This window comes from Salvelinus namaycush, chromosome 23 (genome assembly GCF_016432855.1).
Source record: "Salvelinus namaycush isolate Seneca chromosome 23, SaNama_1.0, whole genome shotgun sequence".
Classification (NCBI taxonomy): Eukaryota; Metazoa; Chordata; class Actinopteri; order Salmoniformes; family Salmonidae; genus Salvelinus; species Salvelinus namaycush.
The window spans coordinates 30,889,136-30,902,645 of record NC_052329.1 but is presented as its reverse complement, the minus strand read 5'-3'; the positions used below and the strand labels follow the sequence as shown (position 1 = coordinate 30,902,645).

The 13,510-nt window shown below is 42.5% G+C and overlaps 1 protein-coding gene across 1 annotated transcript in view; it reads left to right on the top strand.

Annotated features, from left to right (window-relative positions):
• The window catches only part of LOC120018635 (delta and Notch-like epidermal growth factor-related receptor), a 66,424-nt gene that overhangs the window by 38,365 nt on the left and 14,549 nt on the right, over positions 1 to 13,510 (top strand). The window contains exons 4-7 of the mRNA XM_038961837.1: positions 3,177 to 3,340; positions 5,649 to 5,797; positions 6,781 to 6,934; positions 7,773 to 7,886. Of these exons, the coding sequence (XP_038817765.1) occupies positions 3,177 to 3,340; positions 5,649 to 5,797; positions 6,781 to 6,934; positions 7,773 to 7,886 (581 nt within the window). The remainder of the gene's footprint in view (positions 1 to 3,176; positions 3,341 to 5,648; positions 5,798 to 6,780; positions 6,935 to 7,772; positions 7,887 to 13,510) is intronic.

Sequence of the window (13,510 nt, the reverse complement as noted above, 5' to 3'; positions counted from 1 at the left end):
CTTGCAGTCTTTTATTATTCTGTCAGCAACCCCGATGGTAGCAAATTACCTCCATTGTGTTGCCCAAGTATAGTGCCTGACTGCAATGTGTTCTGATTTAAGCAAGCATCATAAATGTCCTTTATTGGTCATCCAAAGTGGTCAATGTATAGTGTCTCATTATAAATGACAGGAGAGTGGAAACATAAGAGGTCTTTATCAGCATAACAGTCTCCGCTCTTGGCTGTAGGCAAATATCGTTTTTGTGTTGTGTTTGTGTGCTAATTACTGATAGTGCCTGCATGCATGCAAGCTCACACACACACAATTCTACACACCCCACTCTTGTATATGCAGCCTGCCTTTGAAGCATCTCTTTGAGTAGCCTATTCATTTTCAGTTCTTCCTGTGCCATCCAAATTTGTGCATAGCCTAGTCAGTCAAGTTAACATGACTAGCTAGCTAAACAATGAAAATATATAGCTCTGGTAAAAAAAATATATAGCTCTGGTAATATTGGGCATAACTTTTACATGATTTTGGCTACAGGCACATGGCCTTCAGCAATGTTAATGCGCAAGCATTGACACTAGCTGTGTTTCGTGTTGTGTCCTGTGCTTAAAAGGGTCCGTTACGGAAACACATGCTCTTAAAAGTTTCCGTGCGGTGAAGAAATGGAGACGCGATTAACGGTGTAAATAAAATGTACGTCGATAAACATGTAGCGCATAAATGCATTATTAACTCGCTAACGTTGACTGCCCTAATTTAGAGACAGCTTAATTGCTTTAAACCAGTCCAATTTTTTTTATTTATTACGAATTCATTTTAGCGATCAATTTCTGACCATCTTTATCAGACAGAAAGATGTTGGTGTCATCAGCAAACAATATAACATGTACACAATCAAAATTGTCATTAACATCAATTTAAAATAAAAGCTATGGGCCAAGGATCAAACCTTGAGGAATCTCAACAGGGCATGTTCTTGAACTCCAAAACTGTGCTGTTCCACAAAACAGTTTCCTATTAACTAAGTAACTCCTAAACCAGTCGAGGTCTCTATTTCGAAGGCCATAAGTTTGTAATTTATGCAACAACAAAAAATGGTGCTCAATGCTATCAAAAGCTTTTGAAAGGTCAATACTTACTTACTTACCTACCTGTGTGTGTTTATTTATCTGTGAGTGTCTCCGCCAGTGGGAGGAGTCTGGGAGTGTAGCTGGTCTTGTGTTAAGTTGGAGTGCATCTGCTTTGCTGACACTGTCTGTCTGTGCAGAGAGACTCTCTCTTCCAGTAATTGGCCCAAAGTCAGATGAGTAATGGCCCTTGACCACAGCAGTCATAACTCTACTCCCTCGCCTTCAGAGCTGTTCAGTCACCACAGTAAGCAATATAGTACCCCCACTGAGACAGGACCAGGCATTACTCATGTCCACCATTCCATCCTACGAGCATGGTGGTTGTGTGTCTTATAAAATGTATACAGTGCCTTCAGAAGGTATTCATATCCCTTGACTTATTTGACATTTTGTTGTCTTCTCACGCATCTACACACAATACCCCATAACGAAAAAGTTAAAACAAATGTATTGAAAATAAAATACAGAAATATCTCATTTACATATAGTACCAGTCAAAAGTTTGGACAAACCTACTCATTCCAGGGTTTTTCTTTATTTTTACTATTTTCTACAATGTAGAATAATCTAAACGAACTTCATCAAAACTATGAAATACCACATATGGAATCATGTAGGAACCTAAAAAGTGTTAAACAAATCAAAATATATTTTATTTTTGAGATTCTTCAAAGTAGCCCTCCTTTGCCTTGATTACAGCTTTGCACACTCTTGGCATTCTCTCAACCACATTCACGAGGTAGTCTCCTGGAATGCATTTCAATTAGTGGGTGTGCGTTGTTAAAAGTTAATTTGTGGAATTTATTTCCTTCTTAATGCGTTTGAGCCAATCAGTTGTGTCAAGAACAGCTCAAATAAGCAAAGAGAAACGACAGTCCATCATTACTTTAAGACATGTAGGTCAATCAATCCAGAAATGTTCATAAACTTTGAAAGTTTCTTCAAGTGCAGTCGCAAAAACCATCAAGCGCTATGATAAAACTGTCTCTCATGAGGACCGCCACAGGAAAGGAAGACCCAGAGTTACCTCTGCTGCAGAGGATAAGTTCATTATAGTTCCAGGCCTCAGAAATTACAGCCCAAATAAATGCTTCACAGAGTTCAACAGACACATCTCAACATCAACTGTTCAGAGGAGACTGCGTGAATCAGGCCTTCAAGGTCGAATTGCTTCAAAGAAACCACTACTAAAGGACACCAATAAGAAGAGACTTGCTTGGGCCAAGAAACACGAGCAGTAGACATGAGACTGGTGGAAATATGTCCTTTGGTCTGATGAGTCCAAATTTGAGATTTTTGGTTCCAACCGCCGTGTCTTTGGGAGATGCAGATTAGGTGAACGGATGATCTCCGCATGTGTGGTTCCCACCGTGAAGCATGGAGGAGGAGGTGTGATGGTGTTGGGGTGCTTTGCTGGTGACACTGTCTGTGATTTATTTAGAATTCAAGGCACACTTAACCAGCATGGCTACCACAGCATTCTGCAGCGATAAGCCGTCCCATCTGGTTTGCGCTTAGTGGGAATATAATTCAACAGGACAATGACCCAACACACCTCCAAGCTGCATCAGATAACCTGGCCTCCACAATCACCCGACCTCAACCTAATTGAAATGGTTTGGGATGAGTTGGACCGCAGAGTGAATGAAAAGCAGCCAACAAGCGCTCAGCATATGTGGGAACTCCTTCAAGACTGTTGGAAAAGCATTCCAGGTGAAGCTGGTTGAGAGAATGCCACGAGTGTGCAAAGCTGTCATCAAGGCAAAGGGTGCTCAATTTGGAGTGTCAAAGCAAAGGTTGTGAATACTTATGTAAATCAGATATTTCTGTATTTAATTTGTAATACATTTTTCCAAAAACATGTTTTCACTTTGTCATTACGGGGAATTATGTGTGCTTTAATCCATTTGGAATTCTGTCTGTGACAACTAAATGTGGAATAAATGAAGGGATATGAATACTTTCTGAATGCACTGTAGCAGGCTGGTAACAAAAGTGTTTGGTTTCGAGGACTCTCTCTCTCTCACACTCCCTCCCCTCTCCCTCTTTCTTCAGGATCGTAGTGAATGTGAGTGGAGCGCCCGTCCTTTGGCGTGTCGGAGAGGATGGCTTCCAGCGTTCCTCCTTGGTGGAGGGGACCATCATGTGGTTCCAGCAGGCCTCGGATGGACTGGTGGTCCCTGACCACTCCCTCCCTCTTGGACACAACTACTTCCTCAGTAAGGCCCCTCCATCTCAATTTACTTACTTACGTAATCCTGTCTGTTCCTAGGTGGAACAGAAGATTTCCCCTCCACCTCAATACAACTGTTAAAAAGCATATGTAGGAATATAGGTTACTTTATTCTGTCTGTCCATTTGGTGGTAAATGTACAGGTGCTATTATGGCGCTATCACTTCAATACTGCCAAACCTGTCATTGGTGCCAACTGTATTTTGCGTTAGAGATGGCTATCTTCAACTCCAAGGGAATGCATCTTTGCATAGCACATATAGGGATAAAAGTGCATATTATACATATTCCTATTTAGAAGTTACTTGTAGTTTATTGGTATAAGGTACCTCAAAGTCAGAGACAAACGACCCTGATCAAACAAGCCCATTGGGTAATAGGATGGAATGGTATTCCATCATGTTTTCAATACTAACATTCACATTCTCTGCAGTGTTCTGAGTTGTCTGGATCAGTAATTTGCATGGAATGTCAATCAAGAACGCAATATCCATACAATTCATAAACAGTATGATAATGGCTCATTTGTATGGGGCTGGCGCACATAAACAGTTGGCTCTGCAATTCAGGTTTGTTGTTTTTCTGCATATTTTACCGTTAAGATTATTTTCAATGAGGAATGTTACAGTAACGTACGTCTGAAGGTTCGGTGGATTCCAGCAGGTGTGGCGTCGTAATTGGTGTCCTCCCCTTTAGTGAATCGTCTACTTGACCCGTGTGCGTGGTCTCCATACCAACATTGCTGTATTAGGTCTCAGCCTGTCTGTCCACTGACCTTGAGCTGGCTGGAGACACTCCGCCTGAGATCCTGCGGCTCTGTCTGGGGAGTGAGGGAGGAGAGAATTAAAGAGAGAGAGAGAAAAGGAGAGAGAAAGAGTGAGAGTCGTTTTTCTGTCATCGTGTTTGGTTGTTTACCAGTCAAAGACTCTGGATAATAAATGAGTCACGTCCTTGAGAGCAAGGCTGCTGTGGAGATGTGTGTGTGTGCTTGTGTGCATCTCACATAATCTGTCTCACATGCAAAAACATGCAGTACACACGAACTGCACACACACTCCCACTCGTGCACGCATGTACCACATGTTCGTACATCTGAGACAGCTAGTGTGAATGAAATAATGATGGTGGCAGAGTGGATTGTAAACAAAAATATATATATAGGATTCAACTCACAATTGTAAGGCAACCAGCTGCAATAGGATTGTGAATTTGCTCAGCAGAAATGTTGTTGAGTAAACTCACAACAAAAAGTTTGTGCTTGAACATTTTGTTGAGCAAACTTACAATCATATTGCAGTTGATTGCCTTACAATTGAGTTTAATCTTTTTTTTTTTACAGTGCGTGCATTTAGGCAGGCAGCCCAATTCTAATCTTGTTTTTTTCACTAATTAGTCTTTTGAACAATCAGTTAAGCTCTGAAAAAAATCTGATGTGAAAAGATCTGATGTGATTGGTCAAAAGACCAATTAGTGAAAAAAATATCAGTATTGGGCTGCTTGTCTAAACGCAGTGTAAGTGTGTGTGTGCATGTAAGTGCTGCATCAGAGAGCAGTGACTTTGCATTTGTGAGTTTGTGTTGTGAGGAACAGACGTTATTGGGCTGACCTAACCAGAAAATGGTGAGGTGTTAGGGGACCAGCTTTTATAGACGCCTGATTGGCTGCAGGGCTTTGTTGTGGCAATGACTCGTCCTGGCTTTGCTCACGCCTCATTGGCTCATAGCAGGTCCCTAATAACGACTGTTAATCTTCACTTTTGAGTCTATTTTAAAATAGAGGCTTCTGGTAGCAGTCTGCTGTGTGTCACATGACACATAAATAACAAAACAATAACTCATCTATTTTGGTTTTGATTAATATTTGCTAGCATGGCCTTTTCCTCTCCATTTCTCTAATAGTTGGTCGCCAGGAAATACATTTATCTTTTTCAATGGAAGCTAGAGGTGTCTTATCTAGGCAATGATCCATAAGCAACCCCTCCTAGAACATTTGTCAAACACAAGGTGTTCTGGTCAATGTTATGTACGATGATGTTAAGATAGCAAACTTGTGTAGAACCGGACACGTTCGACCATAATCTTCTTTGCAAGGAACCATTACTTCTCTCTGCACCTTATCTAAACACAATGCCTCTGTCCCTACATACATGTTGACCTCCCCTACCTTCCTCTCTAGTTACATTGGCAATATTGAATATTGCTCACATTTAATCAGTCTTTTCATATTTATCAAGGTGAACCAGCTAGAATAAATATTTTTTGATCTATCTTGTTTTTTTCTCTCTCCCGTTGTAGGTGTGCTGCGCGTGGGCACCCCCAGTGGCTCGGAAGTCACCCTGCGTCTCAATCTGACAGTGAAGGCCAGCAGCTGTGTGGAGCCTGGCAGCCGCTTCAGTGACCCACAATGCTCTGGGAAGGGGAAGTGCATCACCCAGTCCTCTGTGGTAAGAGGTCAGGGGTCAAATATGTGATGCCACCTGTCCTTGGGTCGGTGAATCAATCCCTTGTCTTTGGGCTTGATCCTGTGAACACTATTTTAAGGCTTAACATGTCACTTTCAATATTCAGAAAACTGATTTTCCCCCTCAAAATACTGGAAGGTAATTGCTTAAATTCAGCAGAATATTGTAAGATTGCGACACTATTGTCTTGATGATACACTATGCGGTAACATAGCAACAGGAGACTGAGTGGAGAAAAAGATAAGCAAAGCAGAATAAAGACCATGCCTTATTGCCATGGGAACAGAGAAAGGTATAAATGTATTGTGGGATGGGGATGGAGAGTTCTTAATAATAAAGTCCTGCATCCCTACTGCTCCCCCGCTCCCTGGGTCCCTAGAGGCATTGCAGTTAGCAGAATAATCACTGCTGCAGAGAGGAGTAGACTGCTGCAGAGAGGAGTAGACTGCTGCAGAGAGGAGTAGAGAGAGGAAATGAAGAGAAGTGAAGAGAGGGAGAAAAAATAAGAAAGGGAGAGGATAGAAGAGAGGAAGGGAGAAGAGAGGGGAGAGAGGAGACGTGTGTTAGACTGAGGGCCTGCTAGCTCTTTCCCTCCTGCCTACAGGTGCAGTGTTAGAGGGTGATTTAGCACACCACACTTTGGGGAGCTGGGAGAAGGGCATCGGTGGGGTTTAGAGGACTAACAATAGAGAATCCCAGGGTTGTACATCTCAATAGAGCCGCATGTAGCCCCAGTAACTAGAACCATCCCAGTGATAGACAAAGTGTTGAGCATTATGCTCAGAATGTTCCACAATGTTATCTGACCATTCAGTCTCATCAGTTTTTCTTCTCATCACATGAACCCCTATACTAGTCACATATAGAGCCATGAGTTTATCCTGGTCATGTGGTTGGGAGAAACTGGCACTAGTTTTGGTACCTTTAGTCAGTCAGTGTGTGACAGTGACCCCTCTGACCTCCAGAGCACCTTCTTCTGTGAGTGTGAGAATGGTTACTCTGGAATCTTCTGTGAGGAGTTTGATGCCTGCCACCTCAGGCCCTGCCAGAACTACGCCATCTGTAGTGACCTGAGGCAGGGGGACGAGGGCCGCAACTTCACTTGTATCTGCCCTGCAGGTAACTACTGTGTGTTTGTGTGTTTGTGTCTGTGTGTACATGCGTATGTGCGTGCATCACAGGAGGCTGCTGAGGGGAGAACAGCTCATAGTAATGGCCAGAATGGAGCAAAGAGAATGGCATCAAACACCTGCAAGCCACGTGTTTGATGTATTTGATGCCAATCCACCTATTCCGCTCCAGTCATTACCACAAGCCTGTTCTCCCCAATTAAGGTGCCACCAACCTCCTGAGGCCTGCGTGTGTGAGTGTCTCCAAATGAAATAGGGGACGCAGAGAAGAGTGCACCCTTTCAACTTGTCAATTAGATATATTTGGGGCCCGGACCAGTGAGGGCAGCTTTGATCCACCTGAGAGGATACTTGCCTTGTTATAGAAGCAGAGGCTGGAGCTGTTGTTGATGGCCAGCCACATCTTATTAGAGAAGAGTGATTACAGGACTGTGGTGGTATGCCTGCCTGCCTGACAGACAGACTGAGGGCAGTGGGTTCTCACAGGCTCATCTAGAGCAATGTGGAGGCCGCACTACATGATTGATGGGTAGTAAGGTTGGGGGTAATTGGCTAGATGCAGGACTTGTTCTTGGAAGAGTGAGTGTTCTGTTTTGAATTGACCTGATGAGTTAATGAAGATAGACAGTCATGGGGAAGTGTGAGACATAGGGTGGCCTGTGTGTGTGTTGCGTACATCTGCTTTTTTGTGTGTGTGTGTTCTTGTTATAGCCAAAGTTGGATGGTTTGCATGTCAGTGCGTAAGAGTTGCGGGTGTATGTTTTGCTCCTTCTGTGTGTGTTCAGGTTTAATGCTATGTGACACTGTGTTTCGTCTGTGTGCTCCAGGGTTCGAGGGTGGTCTTTGCCAGTTGCAGGTGGACCACTGCCTGTCTCAGCCTTGCAGGAACGGGGCTACCTGCTCCAGCAGCCTGGCTGGACCCAGGTGCTACTGCCCTGAGGGTAGGTACCTTATCATAACTCTGCCTCGAGGGTAGTAGGTACCCCAGTACCAATAGCACAGCAATGCTCTGAGTGCAGACCATCTATTGCCATAACATAACATGTACAGATCCACAGCAATGAACAATAGCAAGGATGTACTGCACAATACCACGTTGTTAATCCGTTTTATTTTCAGAGCCTCATTAGCTGGTTGTGTGTGTTGGACTGTCCTGGTTCCCTGGTCTAGGCGTGCGTCTGGTGGTGTGTGTGAGTCTGAATATGTGTGTGTGAGGATATCCTAGTTCCACTGCCGTTCGTTTCTGTGCCTGCTCAGTGTTTATCTGTGCCAGACCGTTGCTTAATTTAAACCTTCCTCCACTAGTCTAATTAGTCCTCCTAGCCCTAACGACCGGCTCTCTGCCCCACATGGGAAATCTACATCTGCTAAAACTACATTTTGACAAACACAGCACTCCTAAATAAGGGCATGCCAACCCACGCTTTTTATAAATACACACAAACGCACACACACGAGCACGCGAACACACGCACACAGACACTGCCATGCGAAACCATTCCGGAATAATCCTCTTCGAACACATTAATAAAACAACAGAGGTATGAATGTAAAACCTGGTCCAAAAAATATGGTACATTGCAGGTACAATTCCCTGCGGTCACTGAGTTCTGATCCACAGTCCTGCTAACAACGCAACTTGGATTAAATTATTAATTTTACACTGTTGGATGAACGCCAACGCCGACCAGAATTGTTTTATCCATACACAGCAGTTTTTTCCCCTTTGGTTGTTTTCACAGAATGATCATGGTTGTGGTGCAACAATGGGGGTGGAAACTGCTTCAGCACTTGGTAATTAAGTGCGACACAGAGTTGTGTGTGTGAGAGAGACTAAGTATTGAACAGAACAGGCTCATTAGGTAATCCTGCCGTTTTGAAGCCTTTCTACTGGGTTTCATGGCAATTAGCCTATCACATTCTCGAATGAACAGGTGACTGCAGAGGTGACTGCAGAGGTGACAACAATCAGCCAGTGGAGGGTGATGAGGAGGCACCTTGCCTCACCTCTACCTCTGTTTATACACAAACACACTAGGAGTGGGAGCGGACGGCGCCACACTGCAGACTCCAGGCTGTAGACTCCAAGCTGCAGACTCCTGTCCATCTGATTCCCATCCAGTTGTGAGAGACTGAGCAGGAGAGACGTAAAGAATGTGTTAGGGTTCACAGTTGTTGTTTTCTTGTTGTTTTCTGGCAGGTGACTGAGGGCAGCAGTATAGCAGAGTTGTATTCTACAAAGCAGGATTATGGAGTTAGCCAACTAACTTGTTTAAATATTCTGATATAACTTTTTATTTTGTATAAAGATCAGCTTGAAATGGGCATGGTCTAATTGAATTAACAGACAAATAGACATATCTATGTCATTTAAGTTTAGCTTTTTAAATGATCTATAAAATCAATAGTTATTTCTGGTTGCTTATCAAGGTTAGCTGGCTAACTAATTGATCCTGCTTTGTAGCATACCTCTTAGTACTAGGTACAGAGAAGTTGTGAAGTGCTAAAGTTGGAGTTGACGGACCTGGAATTATGGGGAATGAGGAAAATACACACTCTTGTACTGTTGTTAATTTACCTCCACTGTTTCCTTTTGGACTAGACTGTCTCTTATTTATTTGGAGAAGAAGTGACAAGTATCTTTACTCTAGATCCTCTCTTTAACTATCACTGTCTCCGGAGACGCATGCAGTGAAGAGCTGTAATGATCAGTTGGCTTCGTTTGGCTGTGCATAAAAAAAGTGATGGATGACAACAGATGACAACAATAGCAGAGGCAAGCATAGCAGAATCACGGATAATGATCATCAAATGCCACTGCTGAAGGCAAATAGCAGGTGAGCAGGTGTATAGTAGTAGTTTGATAGCAGAGCAGTATCATAAACATGACACAAGTTCAGTTATTAGGTGTCATGTCCATTCACGACCAATCATGTCAAAGCGCCTTTGAGCCCTGGCCAAAAGTAGTGCAACTATCATGGTTTTACCAATTTGACTTCAGATTCAGACTTTTATCCACGTTTCTCCAAATGTCAAATCTTGAAAATAAGGGTTGGGATAGGGTTAACATTAAGTTTAGTCATTAATTCTGAATGGTTGGTTAAGGGTTAGGATAGGGTTAACACATTAACTTTAGGCATCCATTCTGAATGGTTAAGTTAAGGGTTAAGGTTTGGGATATGGTTAAAACCAGACTGTAAAAAATGAGTGTCTACCACTGGGATTGAGCGCGCAATCGGATTCAAAGTCATGGGATTGACGTCCTCAGGACATGGACAGACGTCCAATTTCAAAGTCAATCTTGAGCGATCTGCTTGATGATATATGGGTACCATTTCAGACAGCCAGAGCCTCTTGAGGAGGTTGCTCACAGCAGTCCTCCTAGCTCTCTCTGTCCTCTGAGGTCTCGCTCTCAGCTCTGGGACTGGCACTGTCTCCAGTGAGGAACAGGAGGGCTGGAGGTACTATATTTAGACTCCTAACTCACTCTATTGGAGTACAGCTGCTCTGCTAAAGCTGCTCTCCTTTCATATCAGAGCTCCCTTGGGAATCTGGTTAAGTGTGCAGGCTTGGTGGGGGGGGGGGGGGGGGGGGGGGGTCCTGTGTTCATGTGTGTACATGCATATGTGTGAATGCATGCACTCGCATGTGTGTGTCTTTATCATGCCTGCTGACCCATACCCCCTGTGTCATAGTGAATTATGAGCTTGGTCTTGGGGAGAGTTGTCAGCATGATCAGAGGCGGGAGGCGGGGGGGGGGGATTCTGCCATACCTGGGCCATGACAGTAAATCTCAGTAAGACCAAAATAATTCTGAAAAGGTCCAGTCGCCAGGACCACAAATACAAATTCCATCTAGACACCGTTGCCCTAGAGCATACAAATAACTATATACAGTTGAAATCGGAAGTTTACATACACCTTAGCCAAATGCATTTAAACTCCATTTTTCACAATTCCTGACATTTAATCCTAGTAAAAATTCCCTGTATTGGGTGAGTTAGGATCACCACTTTATTTTAAAAATGTGAAATGTCAGAAAAATAGTAGAGAATTATGTATTTCAGCTTTTATTTCTTTCTTCACATTCCCAGTGGGTCAGAAGTTTACATACATTCAATTAGTATTTGGTAGCATTGCCTTTAAATTGTTTAACTTGGGTCAAATGTTTCAGGTAGCCTTCCACAAGCTTCCCACAATAAGTTTGGTGTATTTTGGCCCATTGCTCCTGACAGAGCTGGTGTGGTCCCATGGTGTTTATACTTGCGTACTATTGTTTGTGCAGATGAACGTGGTACCTTCAGGCGTTTGGAAATTGCTCCCAAGGATGAACCAGACTTGTGGAGGTCTACAATTTTTTTTCTGAGGTCTTTCTTTTGATTTTCCCATGATGTCAAGCAAAGAGGCACTGAGTTTGAAGGTATCCCTTGAAATACATCCACAGGTACACCTCCAATTGACTCAAATGATGTCAATTAGCCTATCAGAAGCTTCTAAAGCCATGACATCATTTTCTGGAATTTTCCAAGCTGTTTAAAGGCATAGTCAATTTAGTGTATGTAAACTTCTGACCCACTGGAATTGTGATACAGTGAAATAATCTGTCTGTAAACAATTGTTGGAAAAATGACTTGTGTCATGCACAAAGTAGATGTCCTAACCGACTTGCCAAAACTATAGTTTGTTAACAAGAAATTTGTGGAGTGGTTGAAAAACTAGTTTCAATGACTCCATCCTAAATGTATGTAAACCTCCGACTTTAACTGTACACCTTGGCCTAAACGATCTGAGACAAGGCAAGAAGAGCCTTCTATGCCATCAAAAGGAACATAAAAGTTAACATACCAATTAGGATCTGGATAAAAATACTTGAATCAGTTATAGAACCCATTGCCCTTTATGGTTGTGAGGTCTGGGGTCTGCTCACCAACCAAGAATTCACAAAATGGGACAAACACCAAATTGAGACTCTGCATGCAGAATTCTGCAAAAAATCCTCTGTGTATAACGTAAAACACCAAATAATGCATGCAGAGCAGAATTAGGCCGATACCCGCTAATTATCAAAATCTAGAAAAGCGACGTTAAATTCTACAACCACCTAAAAGGAAGTGATTCCCAAACCTTCCATAACAAAGCCATCACCTACAGAGAGATGAACCTTCAGAAGAGTCTCCTAATCAAGCTGGTCCTGGGGCTCTGTTCACAAACATAAACAGACCCCACAGAGCCCCAGGACAGCAACACAATTAGACCCAACTAAATCATGACAAAACAAAAAGATAATTACTTGACACATTGGAAAGAATTAACAAAAAAACTGAGCAAACTAGAATGCTATTTGGCCCTAAACAGAGAGTACACAGTGGCAGAATACCTGACCACTGTGACTGACCCAAACTTAAGGAAAGCTTTGACTATGTACAGACTCAGTGAGCATAGCCTTGCTATTGAGAAAGGCCACCGTAGGCAGACATGGCTCTCAAGAGAAGACAGGCTATGTGCACACTGCCCACAAAATGAGGTGGAAACTGAGCTGCACTTCCTAAACTCCTGCTCAATGTATGACCATATTAGAGACACATATTTCCCTCAGATTACACAGATCCACAAAGAATTTGAGAACAAACCTGATTTTGATAAACTCCCATATCTACTGGGTGAAATTCCACAGCGTGCCATCACAGCAGCAAGATTTATGACCTGTTGCCACAAGAAAAGGGCAACCAACAAACACCACTGTAAATACAACCCATATTTATGTTTATTTATTTTCCCATTTGTACTTTAACCATTTGCACATCTTTACAACAATGTATATATACATAATATTACATTTGTAATGTCTTTATTCTTTTGGAACTTCTGTGAGTGTAATGTTTACTGTTCATTTTAACTGTTTATTTCACTTTTGTATATCATCTACTTCACTTGCTTTGGCAATGTTAACATATGTCTCCCATGCCATTAAAGCCCCTTGAATTGAATTGAGAGATGGGGTCCTGATGCTCAGACACCAAGCCAATCTCCCTGACAACAAGGCCCAAGGCAAATGCACACAAGCAGCAGGGTGTGAAAACTGTGTGGTGCAGACTTATCTTTCTACAGAGATAAAGGAATAGAGCTGTGATTTCCCTCCTTCCTATCTTCACATCCTCCTTTTTGGCACCTTTACCTCTCTCTTTTCTTTACCTTTTGTCATGTCACCTTTTCTACTACATCTGAGATTATGTGCGGTTGTGTGTCTATATGTCTGTGTGTGCACACATATAGGGGGAGTGATAAACGTCAAAACTCGACAATTACGTTTAATCATTCATTCCGACTGGTAAAGGTTGAGGTTTGGGATAGGGTTAAAATAGAAAAACATAACAATGAGTGCCTAGCAATGTGATTGAACCCACAATCCTCTGAGTTGTAGAGCCCAGTTTAAAAGTCATGAACATTCAAAATCATGTTTTTCATGAAATTGGATGATATTTGGATAAAACCAAATCAAAGTATGATGCCCAAAGTATGAAAAATTACTGTTTCTTCTACATTGATGAGTTTTGATCATAAAGTT